At 47.0% G+C, this 17,263-nt stretch overlaps 1 protein-coding gene across 1 annotated transcript in view; it reads right to left on the reverse strand.

Annotated features, from left to right (window-relative positions):
* Window positions 1–17,263, reverse strand: part of LOC121381647 (mucin-2-like) — a 104,788-nt gene that overhangs the window by 32,083 nt on the left and 55,442 nt on the right. Inside the window, exon 19 of the mRNA XM_041510984.1 lies at window positions 16,823–16,982. Coding sequence (XP_041366918.1) covers window positions 16,823–16,982 — 160 coding nt within the window. The remainder of the gene's footprint in view (window positions 1–16,822; window positions 16,983–17,263) is intronic.

Consider the following 17,263-nt stretch of genomic DNA (forward strand, 5'->3'; position numbering starts at 1 on the left):
CAATTAATGTGTAGTCAAGTAAATTAAATTAATTTAGAGATGATTATACAACGTACCTAATGTGTGTTGTATTAAATATACCAAATGAATGTCAGGATTCTTGTATGGCCCGAGCAAGAGCGAGGGTTTCTACATGAATCCTGACACAAGTTTTGTCAAATCAGTACGACTGACACACGAGTATAATACTTTATTTATTATCCATATTATTAACGTAATTTTTTTAATGAATAGCAAGGACCACAACTAGAAGGAGATGACAAAATGACATCATAATTCACATGCACAGTCTCAGTTAGGACTGGGGAAGCGAAGTCATGTTATGACGTCACTTCCCAAAATTAAGTCATTACACTTGTTATTACACATGTGCTTCGTATGATTTTTATTAACTTGGTTATGTTAAACCATGTAGATAATAACAGCAAGTAATGTTTGATATTTATTTGTATGTGAAGCCAGAATGATAACCCCATACTGCCCTTTCCCGGAACTCAATGAATATGCATTTCCCAAAATATTGAAGCCAATTACGACAGACCTCAATGAATATGCATTAGTCCAAATACTGAAGCAAATCAGACAGACCTCAATGACTAGTAATACGTATTAGCACAAATACTGAAGCAAATTTAGAAAATTTGTTTCTAATTTTCATTATTATTCATACTTACCTAGTACTAGCACAACAACAATGCTATACGACCCTGAGTTATAACCTCCACTGCAGAATTATCTCCCCTTGCCGGATGTATAACCTACACCCGCGCATGGGTAGACCGTATATCCTCGTTATCGATTCAAAGTCCTGAATGACTGAATCAAAAAAGACCTCCCTTGGGGCGGGTGGGAGGTAACGGTTGTTGTGCTAGTACTAGGTAAGTATGAATAATAATGAAAATTAGAAACAAATTTTCTAAATTTGCTTCAGTATTTGTAATGGTAAAAGACACTCGACTGCCCCAGATAGTCAACCATCCACCCCCCCACTCTCCAAACAGGAGGTGGAGAACTATCTCCCAGAAAGACTGCCGCTAGCGACCGGACAAAAGGGTCACCCCCTACTCGTGGCCCTGCGAACCGAAATGACTTGCTGCCCTGCAATGACCGCCATATCACGGAAATAAAACCGGTCAAATGTGTGTCGACCTTTCCAAAACCCCGCACTCATGACCTTGAAAATGTCCAAAGAATTATGGAAATTAAGGGAAGCAGAAATCGCCCGAATCTCATGAGGTCGAACGGAGAAATTCCGCAGAACATGATCACCCGCCTTCTCATATGCCAGTTTGATGGTTGCAGCAATCCATCTCGACAAAGCATTCTTCGTAATGTCTCCTGGTTGGCATGTGAAAGAGATAAACAGTCTCTTAGTGTTTTGCCGGAGATTTCTAGTATGCTCCAAATAGAATTTCAAAGCCCGCACCAGACAAAGAAGTCTATCAGAATTATCCGCAGAAAGCGTACGAGATAAACACTGAATGATGGCCGGAGGAAACTCTTCCCCTGGCACCTGGTTCTTAGCCATGAAAACAGGATCAGTACGTCAGGATGCCACTCTGTCCGACACAGTGTCTGACTGAGCAGATCGGGTATCAATGGCAACCGCACCGGCTCCTGCACTAAAAGTGACAGGAACGGAGGAAACCAGGCTTGAGCTGCCCAACTCGGGGCTACGAGCGTGACATGACAAGGTTGCTGTCTGATCTTTGCTAGAACCTTGCCAAGCAGAACCGGAGGGGGAAAGGCGTAAAAATCCAGTCCCGTCCAGTCCATGCTCAACTCATTGTACTCCAGTGCCAGTGGGTCTGGTACCGGCGATACAAACACTGGCAACTGACTGTTCAGGCGAGTGGCAAACATATCGAGTCGAGGACTCCCCCACAACTGAAGAACTCGATAAGCCACTGTCCGGTGCAACATCCACTCCGTATGAACCGGGGAACAACGACTCAAAGCATCCACCAAGACGTTCACGGACGAAGGAATGTGTTTGGCCGATAACACCACTCCCTAATTGTCGCACCATTCCAGAATCTCCAAAGCCGCAAGACTCAATGACAGGGATTTGGTTCCTCCCCACCGATTGAGGTACGCAACAACCGACGTGTTGTCCGACCTCAACAAAATTTGACGATGTCGAATAACAGTCCTGAAATGGAGTCAAGCGCGACGCACTTCTTCCATCTCCAACAGGTTGATGTGACGACTTCTCTCTGAAGGAGTCTACACCCCTGACAGATGTTGATCCAAAAGGTGTGCACTGAACCCCTCGAGGGAAGCATCGGTAAACAGGACCAACTCTGGAGAAAGTGGGTCTAAAGGAACGGCCTGGGGCATACACTTGTCCACTAGAAACTCTTGGATCGGAAGAATGAACCAAGGCCCCAATGGTATCACCAAATCCCAGCTGAGACCATCCCACACTTGGGACAAATGCCATTGAAGCGGTCTCTTGAACCATCTGAACCGCACATTCAGCGCCGCCAGCGATTCGAGATGGCCTATCAACACATGGAGCGTGCGCACCGACGCACTTTGCTCCACCAGAAGACGTTGTGCCAACATCGTGAAATTGTGAAGTCGCAAATCCGTCGGAAGAACGGACGCGTCCACAAGGTTGAAAACCACCCGGCTCCAAGACAACGTTGTGAGACTTCGCAATTTCGCCAAGTGGCTCGATCACCGAAGTAGCGCCGAACGACGCGTTGGCCGAAACAGCGCCCTCGGACGCCACAACCAACCCTGCACCACAAATCTGGTGAGACAAACGGCGCCGCAAAGCAGACTTCATTCTAGAGCTAATCGACCCCTCCACAGAAGGACCGATAACCCATCAGCAAGATGAGAGTCGGAACTGAGAGACACAGTCGTTCCTGCCACGACTGCACTCCCTTCGACTGATGCTCCGTTACAACCGTAACAGGCACCGCCTCCACCGACGGAGGCAGAAGCAAATCCCCAGGTGGAACGGAGCCCGACCTGGAAGAAACCTTCATTGCTTCAGGCGAAGCAGGGAGCAACAGCGCCCCCTCCGCGCCAAGCGACGCTTCGGGTTTACTGGTATCACCATGAAGATGACGAACAGACGAGGAGGCGCCCTTGCGCCTACCACTTGTCTGCGAGCTCTTTGAACTGGACACCGACTTGCCGACCGACGGCAAATCGGTATGGAGCACGACCCCGGAGGTTGCCACTGTGCTCCGCCCGTCCCGTTCACGTCTAATCATCCTCTTACGCTCTGCGTCTTTTGACAGCTTCTTAGCCTTCCCCCACGTGGAGGGGGACCAATTTAAACAGATATGACACTGGCGTTCAAAACAACAAGAACGACATAACAAATGCTGATCAAACTGGGGCAGTCGTTTAAGACACACCCCCTTGGCACACACAACCAACCGGTTGGAGCCCGAGGAAGCCGTGTCAGACATTAACCCCATGTAAATCACCCAAAAGACCTCGTATAACAGAGTAAAACAAAATTACAAATTAATAATTTGACAAAAATTTTACTTCAGAACACGAACATGACTGCAATGGAGGACTGCAGAATAAAAAAACAAGGATATACGGTCTACCCATGCGCGGGTGTAGGTTATACATCCGGCAAGGGGAGATAATTCTGCAGTGGAGGTTATAACTCAGGGTCATATAGCATTGTTGTTGTGCTAGTATGGTAAGTTGAGTAAGACTATAGAAAGATCTCAATGAATATATGAAGAATTTCATCGCAAAACGCGATAAACGCCATACTAAAAACCTTTGTTCACACATAGACACAAGTTCAAATTTAGTTTTCAGCAAAACGTGATACGATTGTCTAAGGATATATCGCAGATTGCAGAGAAACTAGCGTAGTGTTTATGGTGGTTTGGAATAAAATGTTTTTAGGACTGGGTGTGTATAGTGGCTTTTATCACGTTCTGCAATGGAACCCTTCATATATGCATTAGCCCAAATATTGAAGCCAATCAGACAGACCTCAATGAATATGCATTAGTCCAAATACTGAAGCAAATCAGACAGACCTCATTGAATATGTATTAGACCAAATATTGAACCCAATCAGACAGACCTCATTGAATATGCATTAGACCAAATATTGAAGCCAATCAAATAGACCTCAATGAATATGCATCAGACCAAATATTGAAGCCAATCAAACAGACCTCAATGAATAGGCATCAGACCAAATACTGAAGCCAATCAAACAGACCTCAATGAATATGCATCAGACCAAATACTGAAGCCAATCAAACAGACCTCAATGAATATGCATCAGACCAAATATTGAAGCCAATCAAACAGACCTCAATGAATATGCATCAGACCAAATATTGAACCCAGACCAAATATTGAACCCAATCAAACAGACCTCAATGAATATGCATCAGACCAAATATTGATGCCAATCAAACAGACCTCATTGAATATGCATCAGACCAAATATTGAAGCCAATCAAACAGACCTCAATGAATATGCATCAGACCAAATATTGAAGCCAATCAAACAGACCTGCTGTGGGTGAAGACTCGACTTTGCCAGGAGCCGACTTTATAGTTGTTGAGAAAACCGTTGTGCTAGGCACAGTGGTGGTAGACGTAGTTGTAGTCGTGGTGGGTGCTGTCGATATGCCAGTGGTAGTGAGAACAGTGGTCGTTGTTGTTCCTACTGTTATTTCTGTGGTACTAGTTGCTGTTGTCGTTCCAGTGGTAGAAGGCACTGTGGCTGTTGTCACTGTAGTGGTACCAGTGGTAGTGGGCAGGGTGGCTGTTGTCGCTGCAGTGGTACCAGTGGTAGTAGGCACTGTGGCTGTTGTCGCTGCAGTGGTACCAGTGGTAGTGGGCACTGTGACTGTTGTAGCTGCAGTGGTACCAGTGGTAGTGGGCACTGTGGCTGTTGTCGCTGCAGTGGTACCAGTGGTAGCGGGCACTGTGGCTGTTGTTGCTGCAGTGGTACCAGTGGTCGTGGGCACTGTGACTGTTGTCGCTGCAGTGGTACCAGTGGTAGTGGGCACTGTGGCTGTTGTTGCTGCAGTAGTACCAGTGGTAATGGGCAATGTTGCAGTGGTTCCAGTGGTAGTGGGCACTGTGGCTGTTGTTGCTGCAGTGGTACCAGTGGTAGTGGGCACTGTGGCTGTTGTTGCTGCAGTGGTTCCAGTGGTAGTGGGCACTGTGGCTGTTGTTGCTGCAGTGGTACCAGTGGTAGTGGGCACTGTGGCAGTTGTCACTGCAGTGGTTCCAGTGGTAGTGGGCACTGTGGCAGTTGTTGCTGCAGTGGTACCAGTGGTAGTGGGCACTGTGGCAGTTGTCGCTGCAGTGGTTCCAGTGGTAGTGGGCACTGTGGCAGTTGTTGCTGCAGTGGTTCCAGTGGTAGTGGTAACTGTGGCTGTTGTCGCTGTTGTGGTACCAGTGGTAGTGGGCACTGTGGCAGTTGTTGCTGCAGTGGTTCCACTGGTAGTGGGCACTGTGGCTGTTGTCGCTGCAGTGGTTCCAGTTGTAGTGGGCACTGTTGCAGTAGTACCAGTGGTAGTGGGCACTGTGGCTGTTGTCGCTGCTGTGGTACCAGTGGTAGTGGGCACTGTTGCAGTGGTCACTGTGGCTGTTGTTGCTGCAGTGGTACCAGTGGTAGTGGGCACTGTGGTAGTTGTTGCTGCAGTGGTTCCAGTGGTAGTGGGCACTGTGGCTGTTGTCGCTGCAGTGGTTCCAGTGGTAGTGGGCACTGTTGCAGTGGTACCAGTGGTAGTGGGCACTGTGGCTGTTGTTGCTGCAGTGGTTCCAGTGGTAGTGGGCACTGTGGCTGTTGTTGCTGCAGTGGTTCCAGTGGTAGTGGGCACTGTTGCAGTGGTGCCAGTGGTAGTGGACACTGTTGCTGTTGTCACTGCTGTGGTACCAGTGGTAGTGGGCACTGTGGCAGTTGTTGCTGCAGTGGTTCCAGTGGTAGTGGGCACTGTGGCTGTTGTTGCTGCCGTGGTACCAGTGGTAGTGGGCACTGTGGCTGTTGTCGCTGCAGTGGTACCAGTGGTAGTGGGCACTGTGGCTGTTGTTGCTGCAGTGGTACCAGTGGTAGTGGGCACTGTTGCAGTGGTACCAGTGGTAGTGGGCACTGTTGCAGTGGTACCAGTGGTAGTGGGCACTGTGGCTGTTGTTGCTGCAGTGGTACCAGTGGTAGTGGGCACTGTTGCAGTGGTACCAGTGGTAGTGGACACTGTTGCAGTGGTACCAGTGGTAGTGGGCACTGTTGCAGTGGTACCAGTGGTAGTGGGCACTGTGGCTGTTGTTGCTGCAGTGGTACCAGTGGTAGTGGGCACTGTGGCTGTTGTTGCTGCAGTGGTTCCAGTGGTAGTGGGCACTGTGGCTGTTGTCACTGCTGTGGTACCAGTGGTAGTGGGCACTGTGGCAGTTGTTGCTGCAGTGGTTCCAGTGGTAGTGGGCACTGTGGCTGTTGTTGCTGCAGTGGTTCCAGTGGTAGTGGGCACTGTGGCTGTTGTCGCTGCAGTGGTACCAGTGGTAGTGGGCACTGTGGCAGTTGTTACTGCAGTGGTTCCAGTGGTAGTGGGCACTGTTGCTGTTGTTGCTGCAGTGGTACCAGTGGTAGTGGGCACTGTTGCAGTTGTTCCAGTGGTAGTGGGCACTGTGGCTGTTGTCGCTGCTGTGGTACCAGTGGTAGTGGGCACTGTTGCAGTGGTCACTGTGGCTGTTGTTGCTGCAGTGGTACCAGTGGTAGTGGGCACTGTGGCTGTTGTTGCTGCAGTGGTACCAGTGGTAGTGGGCACTGTGGCTGTTGTTGCTGCAGTGGTACCAGTGGTAGTGGGCACTGTTGCAGTTGCTGCAGTGGTACCAGTGGTAGTGGGCACTGTGGCTGTTGTTGCTGCAGTGGTACCAGTGGTAGTGGGCACTGTGGCTGCAGTGGTACCAGTTGCAGTGGGCACTGTGGCTGTTGTTGCTGCAGTGGTTCCAGTGGTAGTGGGCACTGTGGCTGTTGTTGCTGCAGTGGTTCCAGTGGTAGTGGGCACTGTTGCAGTGGTGCCAGTGGTAGTGGACACTGTTGCTGTTGTCACTGCTGTGGTACCAGTGGTAGTGGGCACTGTGGCAGTTGTTGCTGCAGTGGTTCCAGTGGTAGTGGGCACTGTGGCTGTTGTTGCTGCTGTGGTACCAGTGGTAGTGGGCACTGTGGCTGTTGTCGCTGCAGTGGTTCCAGTTGTAGTCGGCACTGTTGCTGTTGTCGCTGCAGTGGTACCAGTGGTAGTGGGCACTGTGGCTGTTGTTGCTGCAGTGGTACCAGTGGTAGTGGGCACTGTGGCTGTTGTTGCTGCAGTGGTACCAGTGGTAGTGGGCACTGTGGCTGTTGTTGCTGCAGTGGTACCAGTGGTAGTGGGCACTGTGGCTGTTGTCGCTGCAGTGGTACCAGTGGTAGTGGGCACTGTGGCAGTTGTTGCTGCAGTGGTTCCAGTGGTAGTGGTCACTGTGGCTGTTGTCGCTGCTGTGGTACCAGTGGTAGTGGGCACTGTGGCTGTTGTCGCTGCAGTGGTTCCAGTTGTAGTCGGCACTGTTGCTGTTGTCGCTACAGTAGTACCAGTGGTAGTGGGCACTGTGGCTGTTGTTGCTGCAGTAGTACCAGTGGTAGTGGGCACTGTGGCTGTTGTTGCTGCAGTGGTACCAGTGGTAGTGGGCACTGTGGCTGTTGTTGCTGCAGTGGTACCAGTGGTAGTGGGCACTGTGGCTGTTGTTGCTGCAGTGGTACCAGTGGTAGTGGGCACTGTGGCTGTTGTTGTTGCAGTTGTACCAGTGGTAGTGGGCACTGTTGTAGCAGTACCAGTGGTAGTGGGCACTGTTGCAGTTGTACCAGTGGTAGTGGACACTGTGGCTGTTGTTGCTGCAGTGGTACCAGTGGTAGTGGGCACTGTGGCTGTTGTCGCTGCAGTGGTTCCAGTTGTAGTCGGCACTGTTGCTGTTGTCGCTACAGTAGTACCAGTGGTAGTGGGCACTGTGGCTGTTGTTGCTGCAGTAGTACCAGTGGTAGTGGGCACTGTGGCTGTTGTTGCTGCAGTGGTACCAGTGGTAGTGGGCACTGTGGCTGTTGTTGCTGCAGTGGTACCAGTGGTAGTGGGCACTGTGGCTGTTGTTGCTGCAGTAGTAACAGTTGTAGTGGGCACTGTGGCAGTTGTTGCTGCAGTGGTACCAGTGGTAGTGGGCACTGTGGCTGTTGTTGCTGCAGTGGTACCAGTGGTAGTGGGCACTGTGGCTGTTGTTGCTGCAGTGGTACCAGTGGTAGTGGGCACTGTTGCAGTGGTACCAGTGGTAGTGGGCACTGTTGCAGTGGTACCAGTGGTAGTGGGCACTGTGGCTGTTGTTGCTGCAGTGGTACCAGTGGTAGTGGGCACTGTGGCAGTGGTTGCTGCAGTGGTACCAGTGGTAGTGGGCACTGTGGCTGTTGTTGCTGTTGCAGTGGTACCAGTGGTAGTGGGCACTGTGGCTGTTGTTGCTGCAGTGGTACCAGTGGTAGTGGGCACTGTGGCTGTTGTTGCTGCAGTGGTACCAGTGGTAGTGGGCACTGTGGCTGTTGTCACTGCAGTGGTACCAGTGGTAGTGGGCACTGTGGCAGTTGTTGCTGCAGTGGTTCCAGTGGTAGTGGGCACTGTGGCTGTTGGCGTTGCAGTGGTTCCAGTTGTAGTGGGCACTGTTGCAGTAGTACCAGTGGTAGTGGGCACTGTGGCTGTTGTCGCTGCTGTGGTACCAGTGGTAGTGGGCACTGTTGCAGTGGTCACTGTACCAGTGGTAGTGGGCACTGTGGCTGTTGTCACTGCAGTGGTTCCAGTTGTAGTGGGCACTGTTGCAGTAGTACCAGTGGTAGTGGGCACTGTGGCTGTTGTCGCTGCTGTGGTACCAGTGGTAGTGGGCACTGTTGCAGTGGTACCAGTTGCAGTGGGCACTGTGGCTGTTGTTGCTGCAGTGGTTCCAGTGGTAGTGGGCACTGTGGCTGTTGTTGCTGCAGTGGTTCCAGTGGTAGTGGGCACTGTTGCAATGGTGCCAGTGGTAGTGGACACTGTTGCTGTTGTGGTACCAGTGGTAGTGGGCACTGTGGCAGTTGTTGCTGCAGTGGTTCCAGTGGTAGTGGTCACTGTGGCTGTTGTCGCTGCTGTGGTACCAGTGGTAGTGGGCACTGTGGCTGTTGTTGCTGCAGTGGTTCCAGTGGTAGTCGGCACTGTGGCTGTTGTTGCTGCAGTGGTACCAGTGGTAGTGGGCACTGTGGCTGTTGTTGCTGCAGTGGTACCAGTGGTAGTGGGCACTGTGGCTGTTGTTGCTGCAGTGGTACCAGTGGTAGTGGGCACTGTGGCTGTTGTTGCTGCAGTGGTACCAGTGGTAGTGGGCACTGTGGCTGTTGTTGCTGCAGTGGTAACAGTTGTAGTGGGCACTGTGGCTGTTGTTGCTGCAGTGGTACCAGTGGTAGTGGGCACTGTTGCTGTTGTTGCTGCAGTGGTACCAATGGTAGTGGGCACTGTGGCTGTTGTTGCTGCAGTGGTACCAGTGGTAGTGGGCACTGTTGCAGTTGTACCAGTGGTAGTGGACACTGTGGCTGTTGTTGCTGCAGTGGTACCAGTGGTAGTGGACACTGTTGCAGTAGTACCAGTGGTAGTGGGCACTGTGGCAGTTGTTGCTGCAGTGGTTCCAGTGGTAGTGGTAACTGTGGCTGTTGTGGTACCAGTGGTAGTGGGCACTGTGGCAGTTGTTGCTGCAGTGGTTCCAGTGGTAGTGGTAACTGTGGCTGCAGTGGTTCCAGTGGTAGTGGGCACTGTGGCTGTTGTTGCTGCAGTGGTTCCAGTTGTAGTGGGCACTGTTGCAGTAGTACCAGTGGTAGTGGGCACTGTGGCAGTTGTCGCTGCAGTGGTGCCAGTGGTAGTGGGCACTGTGGCTGTTGTCGCTGCAGTGGTGCCAGTGGTAGTGGGCACTGTGGCAGTTGTCGCTGCAGTGGTGCCAGTGGTAGTGGGCACTGTGGCAGTTGTCGCTGCAGTGGTGCCAGTGGTAGTGGGCACTGTGGCAGTTGTCGCTGCAGTGGTGCCAGTGGTAGTGGGCACTGTGGCAGTTGTCGCTGCAGTGGTGCCAGTGGTAGTGGGCACTGTGGCAGTTGTCGCTGCAGTGGTGCCAGTGGTAGTGGGCACTGTGGCTGTTGTCTCTGCAGTGGTGCCAGTGGTAGTGGGCACTGTGGCAGTTGTCGCTGCAGTGGTGCCAGTGGTAGTGGGCACTGTGGCAGTTGTCGCTGCAGTGGTGCCAGTGGTAGTGGGCACTGTGGCAGTTGTCGCTGCAGTGGTGCCAGTGGTAGTGGGCACTGTGGCAGTTGTCGCTGCAGTGGTACCAGTGGTAGTTGTGCCAGTGGTAGTTGCACCAGTGGTTGTTGCTGTTTTAAATAAATGAGAACATAATTATTATATTTAAGAGTGCAAATTGCTGTGTTTTCCACATGGAAATTACTTATCGGCTTCGGATGATTTAGCGGTTAGGAATCCAGGTTTGCTCACTCATGTCTGTGTGGAACTTCACTCTTCCAATATTCCAGTCTGTATAAAAGCATTTTTCTTTAGGACACAAGATAAGTTCTGGCAAATAAATTTGGTATAGAAGGAGTAGTAGTTTATTTGGAAATAAATAGGCCCATGCTGTTTAGTTTACAAAAATAATAAAGACCCACATAAACACACATCTATAATTATTAATAAGTTTTAAATTAATTTTGTAACTTTATTTCAAGTTTGTGCGTCCACTGCATTCAATTTGTAATTTAACACTTGATGTCATAACATTTCGTCAGTAATCGTAACAATGTATACAACAATTTTCAATATTTGTGAGTAAGTGAAAGTGTCAATACCAGCTGACGACAATTGAGAAAATAAACTTGACGAAGATAAATTGTGAAATGTATCAGCAGAAATATGTAATTCATGATGATTTTCTTCAATTTAAACACTGTCATGGGTTTTGACAAATTCAAGGACTGTTCCATATGGTCTCAAAATTCAAGCACTTTTTAATATGGTTACTCAAATTCAAGGACTTTTCAATATGGCCAGTACAATTCAAGGACTTTTCAATATGGCCAGTACAATGCAAGGACTTTTCAATATGGCCAGTAAAATTCAAGGACTTTTCAATATAGCAACTCAAATTCAAGGACTTTTCAATATGGCCACTTACATTCAAGGTCTTTTCAATATGGCAACTCAAATTCAAGGACTTTTCAAATCAGTATGAACCTTGATGTAGTTTGTTTTCAGCAATTCTACTCAAAATTATTCTCATGCAATATATAAATGAATGGATAAAAATGTTAAAAAGGCAATTCAAGAATTATAAAAATATTGACTGATTTCGTAAAACTACTTTTGAAAAACATCTAAATGATAGGCATATTTATGTTGTTTAGTGTTAAAGGATTATTTCATTAAAATTAATTGTATACCACATTTAATATTTCATCATCATTTATGTATTTTTATCACAATTTGCAAAGTCTGCAATGTTACAATTTTACTCTAGTATATATATATATTTAGAAAATTTGTTTCTAATTTTCATTATTATTCATACTTACCTAGTACTAGCACAACGACAATGCTATACGACCCTGAGTTATAACCTCCACTGCAGAATTATCTCCCCTTGCCGGATGTATAACCTACACCCGCGCATGGGTAGACCATATATCCTCGTTATCAATTCAAAGTCCGGAATGACTGAATCAAAAAGACTTCCCTCGGGGCGGGTAGGAGGTAACGGTTGTTGTGCTAGTACTAGGTAAGTATGAATAATAATGAAAATTAGAAACAAATTTTCTAAATATATATATATACTAGAGTAAAATTCTAATAGTCTTATTCAACTTACCGTACTAGCACAACAACAATGCTATAACAGACATGATATAACAAGGTTAAAGCACGAGAATTTAACATTAAAGGGAGGTGGTAAGAAAACAAGGAGGACTTACCCATTCAACCAGTAGTGTTCGTCTCAAGTAATGATACAGTGAAAAAGCAACCCACATCATACGAGGAGGTATAAAATGTCAAAGTGACTTTTAAATTGAAGAACTACAACCCCAATTAAAAGTAAACCAAGTTAACAAGGTGAGGAAACCCGCACACCAAGTAATGGTAAAAGACACTCGACTGCCCCAGATAGTCAACCATCCACCCCCCACTCTCCAAACAGGAGGTGGAGAACTATCTCCCAGAAAGACTGCCGCTAGCGACCGGACGAAGTAAGGGTTGCCCCCTACTCGTGGCCCTGTGAACCGAAATGACTTGCTGCCCTGCAATGACTGATTGAATCCGCCGAGTTCCGTCCGGACCAACAGCCATATCACGGAAATAAAACCGGTCAAACGTGTGTCGACCTTTCCAAAACCCCGCACTCATGACCTTGAAAATGTCCAAAGAATCATGGAAATTAAGGGAAGCAGAAATCGCCCGAATCTCATGAGGTCGAACGGGGAAATTCCGCAGAACATGATCACCCGCCTTCTCATATGCCAGTTTGATGGTTGCAGCAATCCATCTCGACAAAGCATTCTTCGTAATGTCTCCTGGTTGGCGTGTGAAAGAGATAAACAGTCTCTTAGTGTTTTGCCGGAGATTTCTAGTACGCTCCAAATAGAATTTCAAAGCCCGCACCAGACAAAGAAGTCTATCAGAATTATCCGCAGAAAGCGTACGAGATAAACACTGAATGATGGCCGGAGGAAACTCTTCCCCTGGCACCTGGTTCTTAGCCACGAAAACAGGATCAGTACGTAACGTAACTGACCCGTCCATATTGTAATCCACCAAATCATGCAAAAAAGCATGAATCTCACTAATACAATGGCAAGCCGCTAGTGAGACCAGAAACAAAGTTTTCCACGTCAAATGACGAAGACTGGCGAATTTCAAAGGCTCGTAGGGCATGAAGAACCAGAAAAACATTCCATTTAGGCAAAATGGAAGGCTTCTCAACCATGTTTTGCAACGACTTAAGCAAGTCATGCAACACGAGATTCGTTGAGAAATCTTGACATCCACACTGCCTCAGTAGTGAAAATGGATGACTGGTGACTTCTCAGTGTTTGAACCTTCAGCTGTCTTTCTTGGACAAGAGTCCAGCTAAGTCATTAACAGTAGGAGACAAGGGATCCACATCCCTCTCAGTCACCCAACAAGCTCAGCAACCCGTTTAGAAAAGCCTTGGTTTCAGAGGGAAACCCCGACAACCGCCATGCGTGAAGTCGGAAAACCTTCAGCTTCGGATGCCACTCTGTCCGACGCAGTGTCTGACTGAGCAGATCGGGTATCAATGGCAACCACACCGGCTCCTGCACTAAAAGTGACAGGAGCGGAGGAAACCAGGCTTGAGCTGCCCAACTCGGGGCTACGAGCGTGACACGACAAGGTTGCTGTCTGATCTTTGGCAGAACCTTGCCAAGCAGAACCGGAGGGGGAAAGGCGTCAAAACCCAGTCCCGTCCAGTCCATGCTCAACTCATTGTACTCCAGTGCCAGTGGGTCTGGTACCGGCGATACAAACACTGGCAACTGACTGTTCAGGCGAGTGGCAAACATATCGAGTCGAGGACTCCCCCACAATGTAAGAACTCGATAAGCCACTGTCCGGTGCAACATCCACTCCGTATGAACCGGGGAACGACGACTCAAAGCGTCCGCCAAGACGTTCACGGACGAAGGAATGTGTTTGGCTGATAACACCACTCCCCAATCGTCACACCATTCCAGAATCTCCAAAGCCGCAAGACTCAATGACAGGGATTTGGTGCCTCCCCACCGATTGAGGTACGCAACAACCGACGTGTTGTCCGACATCAACAAATTTCGACGATGTCGAATAACAGTCCTGAAATGGAGACAAGCGCGACGCACTGCTTCCATCTCCAACAGGTTGAGTTGACGACATGCCCGACATAACAAATGCTGATCAAACTGGAGCAGTCGTTTAAGACAACCCCCCTCAGCACACACAACCAACCGGTTGGAGCCCGAGGAAGCCGTGTCAGACATTAACCCCCTGTGTAAATCACCCAAAAGACCTTGTATGACACAGTAAAACAAAATTACAAATTAATAAACAATTTAACAACATGAGGTGAGGTGACAGTTTGGTATAGTGTGTGAAATATGGCCCGCTGGAAATAAGACAACATGAGGTGAGGTGACAGTTTGGGACAGTGTGTGAAATATAGGCTGCTGGAAATAAGACAACATGAGGTGAGGTGAGGATTTGGTCAAGTGTGTGAAATATGGCCCACTGGAAATAAGACAACATGAGGTGAGATGACGGTTTGAGACAGTGTGTGAAATATAGGCTGCTGGAAATAAGACAACATGAGGTGAGGTGACAGTTTGGTATAGTGTGTGAAATATAGCCCACTGGAAATAAGACAACATGAGGTGAGGTGACGGTTTGGTATAGTGTGTGAAATATGACCCGCTGGAAATAAGACAACATGAGGCGAGGTGACAGTTTGGGACAGTATATGAAATATGACCCACTGGAAATAAGACAACATGAGGTGAGGTGACGGTTTGGTAAAGTGTGTCAAATATAGGCTGCTGGAAATAAGACAACATGAGGTGAGGTGACGGTTTGGGACAGTGTGTCCAATATGGCCCGCTGGAAATAAGACAGCATGAGGTGAGGTGACGGTTTGGTAAAGTGTGTGAAATATAGGCTGCTGGAAATAAGACAACATGAGGTGAGATGACGGTTTGGTATAGTGTGCGAAATATCGCCTGCTGGAAATAAGACAACATGAGGTGAGGTGACGGTTTGGGACAGTGTGTGAAATATAGGCTGCTGGAAATAAGACAACATGAGGTGAGTGACGGTTTAGGACAGTGTGTGAAATATAGGCTGCTGGAAATAAGACAACATGAGGTGAGGTGACGGTTTGGGACAGTGTGTGAAATATAGGCTGCTGGAAATAAGACAACATGAGGTGAGGTGACGGTTTGGGACAGTGTGTGAAATATGGCCCGCTGGAAATAAGACAACATGGGGTGAGGTGACGGTTTGGGATAGTGTGTGAAAAATATTACAACCTAAATTAAAATATAACAGGAAGGAAGGAAGCAAATTATTTTATTTAACAACCCACTCAACACATTTTATTTACGGTTATATGGTGTCGGACATATGGTTAAGGGACCACACAGATATTGAAAGAAAAAACCCACTGTCGTCACTCCATGGGTTATTCTTTCTGATTAGAGCAAGGGATCTTTTATATGCACTATCCCACAGACAGGATAATACATACCACGGCCTTTGATATACCAGTCGTGGTGTACTGGCTGGAGCAAGAAATAGTAAAATATAACACAATCACGAGTTAAACAGCTGAAATAATCATACCTACATGTACATCTCTATCTTGAAAAATTACCTTCAATTTTTTTTATGGTTTTAGCTGGTGAATTTATATTTCACCTGCTAAATGGACTGCATTTTGCTTTACTCAGGTCAATATTTTGAGGCCTGTATTGTATGGCTTAAATTCAAATTCTTAGTATAATTACCATGATGCAATATATACTGAACTCCATCGCAAATGCACCACTCAATGTTCAGTTGTTATTGCTATCGCATGTGTATTGGTTGCTATAAAACACACAATGACCCTAATCCTTGTATACAATTTTATTTATTTTATTTTTCATTGCCTACACATATACAGTCAACCTTCGATAACTCAAACTTCGATCTTTCAAAAACGTCGATCTCTCGAAGTGAAATGGCAGTCCCGGCCAAACTGCTATACAAACTAGTAATAACACACTTCGAACACTCAAACTTCGAACATTCGAAAATCTCTGTCTCTCAAAGTAATTTTTTGGTCCCGCCATAAAAGATTAAGGGATATTGCACTTCCAAAACTCGAAGTTTGTGGAGTGACTGAGCCCTTTAACTGTACTGGTAATACTTTAAAGAAAAATGAATTGTCACCCAAGCCAAGCATGAGTGCCCCGACTGGTCTCGGCTATCGATGATACACCGGTAATTACAGAATAATAGATCGCCGACTAGGCGGTACGAAATGATCCTACATGCCTGCATTTGGTTGTCGGTGTTTGTACACGGCAGCGGGCCTCATTACACAAAGTACGGATAGTCTTGTAATCTTCAAAGAACTGTTGTAATAACAATTAACGCTGTTTGTTTTTTCTCTTAAACGAGTGAATCATGTCAAATTTGTTATTTGCTATTTAAGTGTGAATTCAAAATGATTCATTACTAGTCATTTAGTTATGTTAGAAACTGATACATCAGAGATCGAGCAATCTGGGGAAGGACCCGGCAACGGGGGGATAGCCAGATCGGTTAATAGTCACGCTTTCTTGTCATCCAAGCAATCTGGCGAAGGGCCCAAAATTGGGGGGATAGCCATATTGGAGACAGAAAGAAAGGGTGTGAAGAGAAAATTAACGGTAAAAGACATTTAATTTATTAATAAATACAATAAAAGTACATAGAGATGTATGTCAAATTGATCGGATTTATCTCGTTTCTGTTAATATTTACTTAGTTTTATCATATACACAGAAGGAATGTGCTAACATCTGTGTGTTGGGGACAGGGATGGAGCAGCAAACGTGTCTTCCGATATCAACGAAATGATAATACTACAATGCAGTTTCACTTTGGGGTCTGCTGTACGAATTTCGAAAACTCAAACTCCCTGAATCCACTTACACAAAATCAGTTAAATGTATAATATTTTTATAACTACAAGTTGGACTGATGTGTTTTCAAAGAAGTTTGGTATGTATACTTACGGATTAGTTTTATGCAGGTCTCCATATACTGAACTTTTACACCGACCAATCCACCCTCAGTTTCCTTGGAAATTTTAAACTTGAGTGAGGTTACATTGATACCGTGCTCATTGTAGTAAGACCGCACGAATGAAGAGCCACCATCAACTGACATTGGAACCTAAAGGAAAGAGCGTAAAATCCATGAAATTTACAATATATATTTTTCATTGTGTAGAAATCCTTCATAGGCTAACAAAGAAAAAAACAAAATATAAAAGGTATTAAAACTGGAAATATCGAATTTTTATTATTTCAGTTTGCAGATGACACAATAGTTGGTTTAAACAATATTTCTGTTTATATTAACAGATGGGATTGGTCAACAGGCATAGCCTATATAAAGACCTTTCCCTACAATTGAAATATTAGCTGGTCAACATGGACATTTTAGAAAGTACA

The sequence above is a fragment of the Gigantopelta aegis genome, chromosome 9 (assembly GCF_016097555.1).
Source record: "Gigantopelta aegis isolate Gae_Host chromosome 9, Gae_host_genome, whole genome shotgun sequence".
Lineage (NCBI taxonomy): Eukaryota > Metazoa > Mollusca > Gastropoda > Neomphalida > Peltospiridae > Gigantopelta > Gigantopelta aegis.